Consider the following 16027-nt stretch of genomic DNA (forward strand, 5'->3'; position numbering starts at 1 on the left):
TCTGGTCCCATATTTCTATTTGTCTTTTGCTACATAAATGACTGGCAGCAATTTTTTCATTTAATCAACCAAACTAGTTCAGTCATAGTAGATCATTTAATCAACAGAACTAAAATCTGCCTATTAGCCCCCAGGTACCTACTGTTACTAGGACCAATTCATTCTCACCTATCATTAAGTCAGACATTAGTTCCACCCAATAATTCTTCTCTTTTAGCACCACACGTCTACATTTTCTGCCCTGTACCACTATTACAGCACCCAATCAATTAGTGTCCTAACCTCAATTCACCTCATTCTCTGATGTCCACACTACAACCAGAATCAAAACTTAACCTTCCTGGTTTTTTTTTTTTTTTGTTGTTGTTTTGTTTTGTTTTGTTTTGTTTTGTTTTGTTTTGTTTTGTTTTGTTTTGTTTTGTTTTTCGAGGTAGGGTCTGACTCTGGTCCAGTCTGATCTGGAATTAACTCTGTCATGTCAGGGTGGCCTTGAACTCACTTCCTGGGTTTTTTGTTGTTGTTGTTTGGTTTGGTTTTCACTCTAGTCCAGACTGACCTGGAATTCACTGTGTAGAACTTGAGTGGCCTCAAGTTCACAGTGATCTCATACTTCTGTCTCCCAAATGCTGGGATTAAAGGTGTGAGCCACCACACCTGACTTTTAAAAACTTTTTAATGCCCATCCTTCCATAAAAGAATGATGTCTAGGTCTGGAGAGAGAGCTTAGCAGTTAAGCGCTTGCCTGTGCAGCCTAAGGACCCCCAGTTCGGAGGCTCAATTTCCCAGGAACCATGTTAGCCAGATGCACAAGGGGGCGCACATGTCTGGAGTTTGTTTGCAGTGGATGAAGGCCCTGGACTGGCCATTCTCTCTCTCTTATCTGCCTCTTTCTCTATCTGTCGCTCTGAAATAAACAAACAAACAAATAAATAAAATCAACCCCAAAAAACCCTTAAAATAATTTTTTAAAAAAGAATGATGTCTAACCTTTTCTGGTTATGGCTCTTACCTCACTAATCTCTTCTCCCTTTACCTTCCCATGTTCATAATAGTGGGCAACTTTTGATCCCCCAGGTAGTCATGTTTTTTATACTTCTGGACCTTTTATTTGCCCCTTCTTCATAATTGACCTCCTCTGGCATTTTCTACTCTGTTCTAGCCAGTCTGCTGTTTATTGTCACTTCTTCCTCTGAACTTCTATAAGAAATTCTATTCTGATCATTCTTCACTGGCTACATAGCATGATCATCTGTGGAACTTATTTTAAAAATTATAATGGATTTGATCCTATTCCATACACATTAAATCAAAATGTATAAAGGAGGGGCCTCATTTTTTTTTCAAGCATTATGGGTTCTCTCAATGCATAGCCACAGTTGAAAGCCAGTGCTAAATTTATTCTTCTACAATAGCACATTGCATGATTATTTATGTATTTGCATGTCTGCTTCTCTAATAGATACAAGCCCCTGGAAGGCAGAGAACATGTTCTATTTCTTTTGTATTCCATCTTCTCATACTGTCCTGAGATAATAGAAGGTATTTAATAAATGCTTCCTGAATAAATATTTAATTTGCCTTGCTCTTGCCTTTTCACTCTTAAAAAAAATTCAAATATATAATGGGCAATATCTTTATTTGGAGCTTAAAATCTTTAGTTTTCCTTTTGCAGGATATATTAAAATTATAATCTTACTCTGCACTTCAGCAACTTTTTTGTTTTTATAAATGCAAGTTTTTTAATTGGATTGTTATTTATTTATATATATTTATCTTTGAAAATGTAGTGTTTAAAAACCCAATCTATGCATGGCTAACATATTTGTTTATTTCAGACGAAACTGCATTTTAGCAGATGAAATGGGTCTTGGCAAAACCATTCAGTCAATTACATTCCTCTACGAAATCCTTCTGACTGGTATAAGAGGACCTTTCCTGATTATTGCACCACTTTCTACCATTGCTAATTGGGAGAGAGAATTTCGTACTTGGACGGATATTAATGTTGTGGTTTATCATGGGAGCCTGATTAGCAGACAGATGATACAGCAATATGAGATGTACTTCAGGGATTCACAGGTATGTTATTGATCTTGCTTACTTAAAAAGATCAGGGCTTAAAAAGATAAACATTACACACTAATAATTTTAAACTTAAGATAGATACATGCCTAATTCTTATCATAAGCTCTGATTGTTCATATTCATGTGCAATAGATTGTAGTACCTGAAAAGAGCAATGACTTTTAAGTTTAATAATTTACATCTCTATACCAAAATACGCTGAGTTATATAGATGTGCAAAATTTTCAACTTGAATAATTATTTTACTAATTCTTTTAAAGTATGCATTTATTTTTAGAAATAAGTTTGTCACTGCTTTGTTTCTACCTGTTTAAAACATTTAATCTTCAGTGAATACCATGGATTTAAATACCTGTTGAAGTAAGATTACAGGTTCTTTTTTATGTTCAGTGTAGTTTTGATTTTAGGTTCTTTTAAAAATTTGGTTTGTGGGTTGGGGATACAGCTCATTAGTAGAGCACTTGCCTAACATGCATGGTGCCCTCTATTTGATTACTAATAAAAAAAGAGAGAGCAATGACCACTTAAGAAAAAATTTTCCAGCAGGAAATCTAAAAACATGAAATTCTAGGTTATAATCTTGAATATTTATAGGAGTTTCTCAGAAAAAAAAAAAACCCTTGAAATTGTAAATAAGAAACAAAATCAATACACATAATTCAGACCAAATTATTATCTGGTACTCTACCTGAATAGAATCTATCTAATTAAAAAGATTGTTTTTCTTGGATAGGGTCTCATTCTGTAACCCAGGCTGACCTTAAACTTACTTGCTTCTCCACTGGTGTGATCATTGGTATGAGTCACCACCCCAGCAGTAGCACCTTAATATCCCATTTTCTTTTAACACTGCTCTATTCTAAAAGGATCCTTATTATCAAATATTGCTAGGCCATGTGATAATAGTAGAAGTTGAAAGAAAATTATATACATAGCCTTCTGCTTTTTCCTATCAGTTACCTACCTATTTGAGGCTGACCATGAAGGAGTTAACTGATTTTGTTCCCCTAATCTCAGTTTTCCTCTTGCTTCCAAATTTGAAACTATTTCATGTATATGAAATTAAGCATTTATATAAGCCTTTAATTATTGTTTGGCTATGTAGAAAACTACCATCATTGCTTTGTCATTGTTGTTGCTTGTTTGTTTTTTTTTTTGTTTGTTTGTTTTGTTTTTTGTTTTTTGTTTTTTTGAGGTAGGATCTCACTCTAGTCCAGGCTGACCTGGAATTCACTATGTAGTCTCAGGGTGGCCTTAAACTCACTGTGACCCTCCTACCTCTGCCTCCCTAGTGCTGGAAGTAAAGGCGTGCGCCACCATGCCCAGTATGCATTTTGAGAGTCTGTAGCTTCTTGGGTGGTAGTGTGATTTCCTTACATGCTGCTACTGATACTGCTGTTGTTATTTATATTAGTACAGTATTATTAATGCTAGAGCCTTGTACTTGATAGACAAGCACTCTACCACTGAGCCAAATCTCAACCTCAGTCTTTTCTTTTTTAAAATTATTTTTATTTATTTATGAGGAGGGAGAGAGAGTATGAGAACACCAGGCCTTTTGCTACTGCAAACAAGCTCCAGATGCGTCAGCCACTTTGTGCATCTGTTTTTATGGGTGCTGGAGAAGTGAACCTAGGTCAGAAGGCTTGCATAAGCAAGCACCTTTAACCACTGAACCATCTCCCAATTCATGGGTTATTATTCTTAATCAAATATCTACAGAATGTTAAAGCTCTGTAGTATCATAAAAAGGATTGTTTAACATAGTGTGTTGCTATGTAACCCAGGCTATCCTCAAATTTCTAATTTGAGGCAGTCCTTCTGTCTCATGTGCCCCCATGTCCAGCTTTTGACCTTATTTCTTTATAGGAGACTGAACAAAAATCCTGAGATGTCTAGAGATTTGTAACTGCTAATTCATTTAACATAATTGTTATACTGAAGTATAAATGTGATAGACCAAAAGCCGAAAGATTCTTAGTGCATAATGAATTGAATATTATAGCCGGCCGTGGTGTCGCAAGCCTATAATCCCAGCACTCAGGAGGCAGAAGTAGGAGGATCGCTGTGAGTTCAAGACCACCCTGAGACTACATATGAATTCCAGGTCAGCCTGGGCTAGATAGAAATCCTACCTTTAAAAACTAAAAAAATTAAATAAATAAATAAACTGAATATTATATAATAACTACTAGTATTAAAGTTTAACCTTACAAATATATTTTAATAGAAATTTATTGAATATTTCCTCCTGCTTTTTTCAAGTTAATAAAAACTTGAAAATAGTAGAAGTGTAAATGTGGTACAATTTTCCACAGGCCCTGTGAAAAGGAACAAAAATATATTACCCACAGATATTTATTTACCATGTGCCAGTCAATCTAGTAAGTAGCTTACTTAATCCTTGTAGTTACAATCTTATAAATTAGACTATTTTTCAGATTTGATACATTTATTTATTGTAATTTCCAAAATAATTTCAGTAGCTACAAAAATAGACTTTCTTTTTTTTTTTTTGGTTTTTCGAGGTAGGGTCTCACTCTGGTACAGGCTGACCTGGAATTAACTATGTAGTCTCAGGGTGGCCTTGAACTCATGGTGATCCTCCTATCTCTGCCTCCCAAGTGCTGGGATTAAAGGCGTGCGCCACCACACCCGTCAAAATAGACTTTCTTAAACTATCTTTATACAAGAGCAAACTGAGGTGAAAAAAGTTACGTTGGACTGGAGCGATGACTTTGTGGTTAAGGAGCATGCCTGCAAAGCCTACAGACCCAGTTCCGATTCTTCAGGTCCCACATAAGCCAGATGCACAAGGTGGTGCATGTGTCTGGAGATCATTTACAATAGCTAGAGATCCTGGCATTCTTTCTCTCTATTCCTTTCCCCTCTCTCTTTCTTACTCTCTATCTCAAATAAAAGAAAAAAATAAGTTATGTGTGGGATAGGATTGTCAATTAGTAGGTAGAGTGTGTGCATAGCATCCATGAAGCCCAGCATTGCATAAACCTAACATGGTGGCACACATATAATTCTATCATCTTGGGAGGTGGAGGCAAGAGGATCAAAAGTTTGAGGTCATCCTCAATTATGTAGTGTGTTTCAGGTCAGGCTGAGCTTATTTTGTATTAGAAAGTAGATTGTTTTAAATGCAGAGGAAATAGCCACATTCTTTTTGCTTTAAATATTTTTATTTATTTATTTCACACATACTTACAGAGAGAGAGAGAGAGAATGAGAATATGGGTGCACCAGGGCCTCTAGCCACTGCAAACAAACTCCAGACACAAGCGCCACGTTGTGCATCTGGCTAACGTGGGTCCTGGGGAATCGAACCTAGGTCCTTTGGCTTTGCAGGTAAACGTCTTCACCGCTAAGCCATCCCTCTAGCCCAATAGGCCCATTCTTAAGGTTAAACCAGTTAGACCAAAGAACCCTTATTATTAAAAACTATAATGTCAACTTAAGTATAATATATCCCATGTTTTCAGATCTTTGTAAATGCCATTGATTTGTGCTTTAGACCTCTTTTAAAAACATCTTACTAGTGTTACTGTCAACTTAGTGACCAGTATGCAACCATTATGAGATACTCTTTTTTAAAAAATTTTTATTAGCATTTTCCATGATTATAAAAAAAATCCCATGGTAATTCCCTCCCTCCCCACACTTTCCCCTTTGAAATTCCATTGAGATAATCTTACCAAAAAAAAAAAAAAAATCAAAGTGCCAGGAGGCAGAGCTAGGAGGATCTCTGTGAAGTTGAGGCCACCCTGAGAATACATAATGAATTCCAGGTCAGCCTCGGCTAGAATGAGACCCTACCTCAAAAAACCAAGAAAAAAAAAAAGGCTAAATGAAAATATGCAATTCTAAGTACTTAGCATTTTCTTTCTTTTAATACATACCAGTTTGTATTTTCAGCATTGTTTAATCAGTCTATTTAGATTCCTAGACTAGTGCTCTCTGAATCATCACCTATTCCCTCTCAAGTTCCCTTTGCCAGTTCCTTTTCATTTACTGCTCATCTAAACTTTGTGGCTTACCCTTTCATTCTTATGCATAACTTTAAGTTACTTTTCACTACTGGAAACTCCCCAATCTATGTTACGAACTCTTCTACATTTTAGAATTTATCTAAATGCCTAATTAATAATTCTACTTGGACATAGCTAATAGACATGTTAAACTTAATATAAAAAACCAAAATCATGTTAGTGAGCACCAATTTCAGATACTAGTAGTTCAACCTAAAGTTTTATCGTTAAATTTGACTCTTCTCTTTTCTCACTCTACACTTACCCTTAGAAAGCCCTGTTGGTACTACCTTCAAAATATATCTAGAACTGACCATTTCTCATGATCTCCAATAATGGTTTCAAGCTTGTAGTATTGCACTCATTGATTTCTGTGATTCTGTCTGTTGCTTCTTCAGACTGTTTTCATCACAATAGCCAGAGACTCTTAAATGTCTTCTCTCCAATCCTCTCAGTAGTTGCTTGCTCATTGTAAGAGCCAGTGTCCTTATTATTAATTTCAAGTTCTTATATTGTCAGCCTGTGCCCTCTCAATTCACTGGGTTTGAACCTGTTTGTCTTTCTTGCTGTTGTCTGAGTCTTATCAAAGGTACCTTAGGACTTTTTTGTACCTGCTACTTTTACCAGGAACACATACATTCTCCTCCAGATCTTCAGAGGTCAACACAGCCGTCTCCTCCTTCAGCACATGCTGTCTCTGCTCGTGTGTCACATGCCCACTGTATGTAGAAGTGGAATGTCATGCCTTTATCCACATCCTTGTTGTATGTCACAGCCCTTACTGCTTTTTAACTTTAAAAAAAAAAACCTCTTTATTTTCATATTGGTTATGTCTCATGTGAGGATGATTAAAATTAAGTTTCACTAAGATAATTACTTGTGTCCATTGTGTTTACTACTATGTATTTTCAGTGACTAGACAGTCTGGCACATAGACTCTCAAAAATATTTTCTGAATAAATTATTTGCATGGTTAATTTTGATACTTAATGTTCGTTTGACATTGTAAGTGTGAATGCATGGATATAAGCAGTAAACATTAATACTAAAACTTCATTGACCAAATATTTACTTTTGTCCGTTCCCCCTCTCTCTGACTTGCTTCCCTTCTCTCATTCTTCTTCCATTCTTCTTGCCTCCTTCCTCCTCTTCTCCCTTCTTCCTTCTAGTGTTTTTTTTTTTTTTCTTTTTTTGTTGATGTTGTTTTGTTTTTTTCAAGGCACTGTCTCAATGTAGCCCAGGCTGACCTGGAATTCACAGTGTGGCCTTGAACTCTTGAACTCCTCCTAGAGCTGCCTCAGGAGTGCTGGGATTAAAGGCGTGTGCCACCGTGATAGGCTCCTTCCAGTTTTTTTCAATAGGGTCTCATTGTGTAGCCCTGGTTGACCTTAAACTTGCTACTGCCCTCCAAATACTGGGATTACAAGTGTGAGCCACCATGCTTAGCTATTTTTTAATTTTATCTTTTACTTTATTATACTTTTTTGAGATGGGATTTTATGTTATCCTGGAATTTCACGTTATCCCAAGCTGTCCTGGAATTTATATCCAAGAATGACCTCGAACTTCTGATGTTCCTGTCTTAATCTCCTGAGTGCTTTATTATAAGCATGTACCACCATAGCAAGTGTGTACGATGTTGTAGATAGAACCCTATCCATGTTAGGGAAACCAAATGAGCTACACATCCCAATCATATCTTTATTGTCCTAAAATTACTAAAACAGTGCTTAAAAGTTTCTTGAAACATTTTTACCAGAAAATACTTATTTAGATATAATTTTAAATGATATAAATTTGCAGGTATACATATAGTTCTAATGATACAAACATAGTTCTGTGATAAGACACTTTAAGTGTCTGAATCATTAAAAGTTTTAGTGGCAAATGATTTTGATAATAAATGTTATTAATGTACTTCTATATTATTTAACAGAATAAATAATTAAGATATTTTAGTAATATATTTTATTTGGTAATTTCTAGGGACGCATCATTCGAGGAGCTTACAGATTCCAAGCCATCATCACTACTTTTGAAATGATTCTTGGAGGTTGTGGAGAGCTTAATGCAATTGAATGGCGATGTGTGATTATTGATGAAGCACACAGATTAAAAAATAAAAATTGTAAACTCCTAGAAGGTCTGAAACTCATGAATCTGGTAAGTAACATAATCTTTTTCTATGTAGTCTCAGGGTGGCCTTGAACTCACAGAGATCCTCCTACTTCACCTTCTTGAGTGCTAAGATTAAATACATGCTCTACCATGCACGGCACTAACATAATCATTTTGTTTTATTACTTTACAGTAAGAGATTATAGAGAGTCAGCAATAATGCACTTTATTTTTAGCTTTTTTAAAATAATTTTTTGTTTATTTTCATTTATTTGAGAGTGACAGAAAGAGAAAGAGACGGAGAGACAGAGAGAGAGAGAGAGAGAGAGAGAGAGAGAGAGAACGAGAGAGAGAGAGAACGGGTGTATCAGGGCCTCTAACTACCACAAATGAACTCCAGACACATGCGCCCCCTTGTGCATCTGGTTTATGTGGGTCCTGGGGAATCGAGCCTCGAACTGTGGTCCTTAGGCTTCACAGACAAGTGCTTAGCCACTAAGCCATCTCTCCAGCCCCTATTTTTAGCTTTTATAGTGTAGATGCATTTGCATCCTATCTGTGTTAATTGAGTTGTTTTGTTTTCTTTTTGCCTATGTTAGTATGAGGAACAAAGTCTTACTATGTTTTAAGACCATGTTTAGTAATTTCTTAAATTTAAAAAAAAATTCTCTGTAGATATGTAACAGTGAAAAGAAAATAAGAACATAAGTTTTGAGCCTTCAGTTGTAATAAAAAAGCTACTTCTTCACCAAACCTATATTATGATAGAAGGAAATCCAACTCTATATGCGTAGCATGCTTATTATAGTTAATCATGGAATTTCTCTTTAGTTTAGTTTAGTTTTGAAACACTGTCTTCATTGTACCCCAGGCTGATGTGGAACGCACTTTGTAACCCCAGACTGGCCTTGAACTGCCCCTCTTTCTCCCTCGTGCTTTGATTTTTTTGCATGAGCCACCACACCCAGCAATAGTGGAAACTCTTCAGGCCTTTCTAGTTTTTCAAGGTAGGGTTTCGTTGTAGCCCAGGCTGACCTGGAATTTACTATGTAGTCACAGCCTGGTCTCGAACTCCCAGCAGTCCTCCTACCTCTGCCTTCCCATTGCTGGGATTAAACCATGCCTGGCTTCAGGTCATATTTTTGTTAGTGTGTTTGCTTCTCTCAAATGTCTGTTTTTAGCATTTTTATTTTTAATTAGTATCATATAATTAGTATATCAGTGTTTGAAAAAAATAGGCAGAACCACATATAAGAAAAATGAAAGTGCTTCTTTTTATTACCTCTCTGAGTATACTGACGCCATATTTGACTCCTCACTCAGTATTTATATTTCTGTGGCTTTTGAAAAGTGTTCTCCCCCCTCCCATGTGTGTGTGTTTTTATGGGTGCTTGAATACCATAGCCAAAGGACACCCTTGAGGCATCTGTGCTCTTCTTGCACCTTCTTTGAGACAGGGTCTCTTGCTGCTTCAAACAAATGTCAGACTATGCCAGTGTAAACAAATGGCCTTCTAGCTTCAGATTCTCCTGGCTCATTTATAGGTACATTTGGATCACAGATGCATGCTACACTTTGCACCAGGCTTTTAACAAAACTCTTTCTATTTCCTTATTTGTGAACAGAGAGAGTATGGGCATGTAGGGTCTCTTATGCTGCAAATGAACTCCACATACATGTGCCACTTTGTGTATCTGGTTTTATGTGGGTAATAGATAACCAAACCTGGCTTTGCAAACCTGTACCGAGCCATCGGGAGCTGGAGAGATGGCTTGGCAGTTAAGCACTTGCTTATGAAGCCTAAGGACCCTGGTTCGAGACTTGTTTCCCTAGGACCCACATAAGCCAGATGCACAAGGTGGTGCATGTGTCTGGAGTTTGTTTTCAGTGGCTAGAGACCTAATGCACCCTCCCTCCCTCCCTCCCCCCCCTTCCATTCACTCTTTCCGTGTCTGTCACTGTCAAATAATAAATAAATAAACAAACACTGAGCCATTTTTCCAGTGCAGCAGACTTTATATGGGTGCTGATGAGGATCAAATTTGGGTCAGCATACTTTGCAATCAAGGGAATTAATACTGAGTCATCTCCCCAGCCCATGTTATTTCTTATACATATATATGGACGTACATAGACATTTATATAAATATATGTTAAATATACACTGAATTTAAAAGTATTTTCAAATCAAATTTTTGATAATTTTTTTTTTTTTTCAAGGAAGGGTCTCACTCTAGCTCAGGCTGACCTGGAATTCACTATGTAGTCTCAAGGTGGCTTCGAACTCCCAGCCAGTCCTCCTATCAGTGCCTCCCGAGTGCTGGGATTAAAGGCACGCCCCACCTTGCCCTGCCTTAGATGATAATTTTAATGTTATTGTCTTCTTTATTTTTTTTAAATTGTTTATTTATTTGAGAGAGAGAAAGAGGCAGAGAGAGAAGGAGAATATGGGCATCCCAGGGCCTCTAGTCACTCCAAACAAATTCCAGGAACATGTACAACCTTATGCTTCTGGCTTATGTGGGTACTTGGTGATCAAACCTGGGTCCTTAGGCTTGTGACAGGTAAACACCTTGACACTTAAGCCATCTCTCTAGCCCCTATTTTCTCTTTTTACTATTAGGTTAAGTTTCATTGGAGTTTTACATTGGAAGCATATTTCAGTTAGTCCCTTAAATTTTTGGGTTATAAAACCTGAATAATTTGGCAACATATTCTTCTGTGAGAAGTTAAATGATGACATCCAGATTACCCTACTAACAATTGAATGCAAAGAAACAACCTTTTGGTTCTTACAAAACGTTATTTCTGGGCTGGGGAGATGGTTTTGTGGCTCAAGACATTTGTTCCTCAAGTCTGTTGCCCAGATATCAGATCCCTAGCAACAACATAATGCCAGACAAAGTGGCTCATGCCTCACTGTGCCAATGGCAATGAGAGACAGAGTAAGGAGATCATCTGAAAGCTTGTGGACCGGGTAGCCTGATGTCCCCAGCAGCAAACAACAAGGGACACCATGTCTTTAACCAGGTGAAAGGAAAAGACCAACACCCTGACAGGTTGTCCTCTGACCTCTACACACACAGTGGTGTATACACACACACACACACACACACACACAAAATTTTTTTATACAATAATTAATAATAATAAATAATAATATTTGTTTTAGAACACCTCAATTTCAGAAATTTAGAATTTTTATAAGCGCAAGTAGGTAAAAATAGCATACAAAATGATGCATTATAAGATTGATAAATAATTTAGAAAGTTGACTGGTTAATATATCAGTGATATTGATGCACTTGAGTTGAGTTGTGAAAATTATGGTTTGAAATACAATGAACATTTGATAATGTGTGTCAACTTCCACTTAATTTTAGTACCATGCTATTTGCTGTGTATTGCTCTTTCTGTAGGAGCACAAGGTGCTTTTGACTGGTACTCCTCTACAAAACACAGTTGAAGAACTGTTCAGCCTTCTTCACTTTCTTGAACCCTTAAGGTTTCCTTCAGAATCAACATTTATGCAAGAATTTGGAGATCTTAAAACAGAGGAACAGGTATTCTAAAATTAGCATCTCAAATCTCTTAATTATTTTGTGTTTCTAATTGAATGTGTACTGGTATTTTTTATGTTTCCATCATGTTTTATTCAGGTGCAAAAACTTCAAGCTATCCTGAAACCAATGATGCTGAGACGATTAAAAGAAGATGTGGAAAAGAAGTTAGCACCTAAAGAAGAGACCATTATTGAAGTAGAACTTACTAACATTCAAAAGAAATACTACAGAGCTATTTTAGAGAAGAACTTTTCATTTTTATCCAAAGGAGCAGGACAAACTAACGTACCTAACTTGGTTAATACCATGATGGAGCTTAGGAAATGCTGCAACCATCCATATCTTATTAAAGGTAGGTAAAAGGAATTACAGAAGACATTTTCTTTTCCAGTAAATAGTGATGAATAAACAACACTGCAGCTATCATGGTGTTATGGCTGTCTAGTCTGTGTTCTGAGGAATTAGAAGTTTTTCAGGATCAGAGCCAGTGTGATTATTTTGTGAAGTGTCTACTTTGAGTACACAAATTATGAACAAAAGTGTGTGCAGTCTGTCTTGGGGTAGAGTTCTTCTTAAGTTGAGGTCTCCTCATGGACAAAGGATATTCCCATTAGTGTTTGTGTTTTTGTCCTCTAATAATAATTTAAAATTTTTATTTTATTTTTTAAAATATTTTTATTTATTTGAGAGACAGAGAAAGAGGAGGGGGAAAGCATGAGAATGGGTGCACAAGGGCCAACAGCCACTGCTAACAAATTCCAGATGCATGTGCCACATTGTGCATGTTGGCTTACATGTGTCCTAGGGAATTGTATATTAGTCGTTTGCCTTTGCTGGCAGGCACCTTAACCACTATTCCATCTCTCTGTAGCCCTAATAAATTTTTTAAGTTCTACTTAAATTTTCTACTTATATCCTCTTTGTATGATGTTTGAGTTGCTCTTTTTGAAATATTTTTATTTACTTAATTGCAAAGGGGGCAGAGAGAGAGAGAAAGAGTTTACCAAGACCAATTGCTACTGCAGATAAACTCCAGACACGTGTACCACCCTGTGCCTCTGGCTTTAAATGGTTACTGGGTAATCAATCAAACCCAGACCTTTAGGCCTTGTAAGAAATTGCCTTTAACCATTAAGCCCTCACTTATTTTTAATAAGTATACTCCTTATTTCATCCAAAAAACTAATATTTTTCTTGGAATACTCTTATTCTTTCATATCTAGAAAGGATAAGGAAAGAAAAATGGATAGCTTCCTTTATTCTTGTCTAGATTCTCTTGAGTAAATTAAGTATCTGCTAAGTATAAAATGGATGTCCTAAATATTTTTTTTACTTATTTGAAAGAGAGAGAGAGAGAGAGGGTAGAGGAATTAATGAATATGAATGGGCACACCAGGGCCTCCAGCCACTGCAAACAAAATCCAGATGCATGCACATGCGCCGCCTTGTACATCTGGTTTACATGGGTCCTGGGGAATTGAACTTGGGACCTTTGGCTTTGCAGGCAAGCACCTTAATGCTAAGCCATCTCTCCAGCCCTATTTTTTTTTCTTATTTCCTTATTTCGATGGCCAACAAGATGTCCACATCATATGCAGATAATTATGATCATCCTTTGATTGTGACCACCATTGAGACTGTTTAAAAATATATGAAATAACTATAGATAGCTAGATATAGATATATAGATACATATATATCTATGCAATGTATGTATGTATGTATTTATGTACTTGAATTACAACATAGTTTATTTACTTTTTAATTTGTGTGTGTGTGTGTGTGTTTGTATGCCAGGGCACACATACGGTGATCAAATGCTAACCTTGGATTCTGGTCCTCACCTTCCACCTTACTGCTGCATATGAAGGCTAGCTGGCCTGTGAACTTTCGGGAGTTCTCCTGTCTCTGCCTTCTATCTTGTGTTAAACATGATGAGATTAAAGACATTTGTTACTGTGTTAAGTTTTATGTTGGCTGGGGGATTGGAATCAGTTCATCAGGCTTGTGCAATAAGCACTTTTGCCCACTGTTCCCATCTCTCTGCCCTTTGTTTTTGTTTGTTTGTGTTGTTGTTTTTATTTGTGAGGTAGGGTCTCTCTAGGTAGTCCCAGAAGTCCTGCCTGATGCTCCCATGTGCTGGGTATTATAGGTATGGGCCACCGTATTGATCTTTCTTTCCTGGTAGCACTTACTAAATATTTAGCAAACATAAATCTATATAGAACATTATATCAGATTATCTATGGAGGTTAAAAAAAAAACTCTTAAAAACATTGTCTGTGTCATGTTGGGGCTGTAGAGATGGCTTAACAGTTAAGGCATTTGCCTTCAAAGCCAAAGAATTATGGTTTGATCCTTCAGGACCCACGTAAGCCAGATATACTTGGGAGCACATGCATCTGGAGTTCATTTGCAGTGGCTGCTGTCCCTGGCATGCCTATTCTCTCTCCCCCTCTTTCTCTCAAATAAATAAATAAAATATATTAGTAAAAAATTAAAAAAAAATAGTATCATGGTGGTAGAGACGTAGCCACAGATTCCAATAATTTTAATCTAAAATTTGCTTGGTGTCAGAAAGTTGTATTTTATAGAAACTCAGAGGAATGCCAGTCTGACTTAGAATACAGTAGTTGGGATTTGCCTGCTCTTTTGCTGCTGCCACCTGCTTCCTCCTCCTCCTCCTGCTCCTTCCCCTCTTCTTCCTCTTATTATCTTTCTTTCTTTCTTCTTTTTTTTTTTTTTTTTTTTGGTTAGGTGCTGAGGAGAAAATACTTGGAGAATTTAGAGATACATATAATCCAGCGGCTTCTGACTTTCATCTCCAAGCAATGATCCAGTCTGCTGGTAAATTGGTCCTTATTGATAAATTACTTCCCAAAATGAAAGCAGGTGGTCATAAAGTGCTCATTTTCTCTCAGATGGTACGCTGCCTTGACATCCTAGAGGACTATCTCCTACACAAAAGGTAAGCATATAGGGATCTATTGGATTATACTACAAATTATGCTCTTTGTTAAGTTTTATGCAAATATTTTGACCTAAAAGCAGGGTTATAACACATTTTACTTTGTAAAACTTAAGATAATGACACTTTATATGTCCTTACACAGGTAAAGATCTATACTTGTTCATATGATAAAACTAAGTCATTCATCTTTTTTACTTGTTTTTTTTTTCTTTTAAAATGATTCAATGTGTGCCCAAGGCCTTGTACACGTTAATCTGAGAATATTCCCACTTCTCTTGCCCCATTCCAAAATTGTATTGTCCTCAATTGTATACCACATACGAACATTAAATTGCAATATTCCTGAAAATACCATTCTTAATTTTCTTTTTTTATTGAGAACTTTATTTCATGAGCATATTTCATATCAGTCATATTCCCATTGGTTTATATTCTTATGTTCCCGCTCCCACCCCCATTACACTGAGGGCTCTCCTCAGTGGGGTTATCAGTATTCACTGTGGGTCATGAACACATCAGTCAGTCCCTGTAGGGGAACATTGCCTCAGAATACACTTTTTCACTCTGTGGCTCTTAGATTCTTTCAGCCCTCTTCCACAATTCCTTTTCAAGATGTCTCCTGTAGTGTTGAGTTCTCTGATTTTCTACATTGCTGAGTTTTGAGTTCCCTTAGTGTCTGCTACCATCTCCTTAGAGAGCAGTGAGAGCAGTGCTCGTATTTAATTTGCCACTTCCTCTGTCCATTCTTTCATTTCCTGATTACTTCCAGAAAGAACTTAATAATGAGATAAATGTCTGTACATATAGATTTCCATTGTAATGAATTTCATGCAAAATCCCAAATTTTGTTATCATTATAAGTAACATTATTTGAAATCACACCCCTGTTTCCTGTTAATAAAACTCTAAGAAATCATATATTCAAAGAACTAGAGGAAATATGGCAAATACCAAATGAATACCATGTACATTCCTCCCATAGCTTTAAAAATATTTTGTATTTTCTTTCTATTAAAATCTTATAATTTAAATTTTTTTATATAATAACAAAATGGAGAAGATAAAAGAAGTTGGAAGTCATTGCTTTACAGTAATGACTATAAAGACTCGTACAGCATTCCAGCATGTTCTCAATAGACCATACTGTATAAGCACATATACCATTTGAGAGTAACAAGGAAGAAAATAAAAAGAAACAATTCATAGGCTGCTTGTATGGTCTTGTGAAAGTTATTAAAAATATACTTTAGTGA

General features: G+C 36.4%; 1 protein-coding gene across 14 annotated transcripts in view; it reads left to right on the forward strand.

The window, feature by feature from the left end:
* The window catches only part of Chd9 (chromodomain helicase DNA binding protein 9), a 268879-nt gene that overhangs the window by 173130 nt on the left and 79722 nt on the right, over positions 1–16027 (forward strand). For all 14 annotated transcript variants that reach the window (XM_045161271.1, XM_045161280.1, XM_045161276.1 and 11 more), the window contains 5 exons: positions 1836–2079; positions 8109–8285; positions 11660–11803; positions 11900–12155; positions 14561–14771. In XM_045161271.1, the coding sequence (XP_045017206.1) occupies positions 1836–2079; positions 8109–8285; positions 11660–11803; positions 11900–12155; positions 14561–14771 (1032 nt within the window). The remainder of the gene's footprint in view (positions 1–1835; positions 2080–8108; positions 8286–11659; positions 11804–11899; positions 12156–14560; positions 14772–16027) is intronic.

This window comes from Jaculus jaculus, chromosome 1, assembly GCF_020740685.1.
Source record: "Jaculus jaculus isolate mJacJac1 chromosome 1, mJacJac1.mat.Y.cur, whole genome shotgun sequence".
Lineage (NCBI taxonomy): Eukaryota > Metazoa > Chordata > Mammalia > Rodentia > Dipodidae > Jaculus > Jaculus jaculus.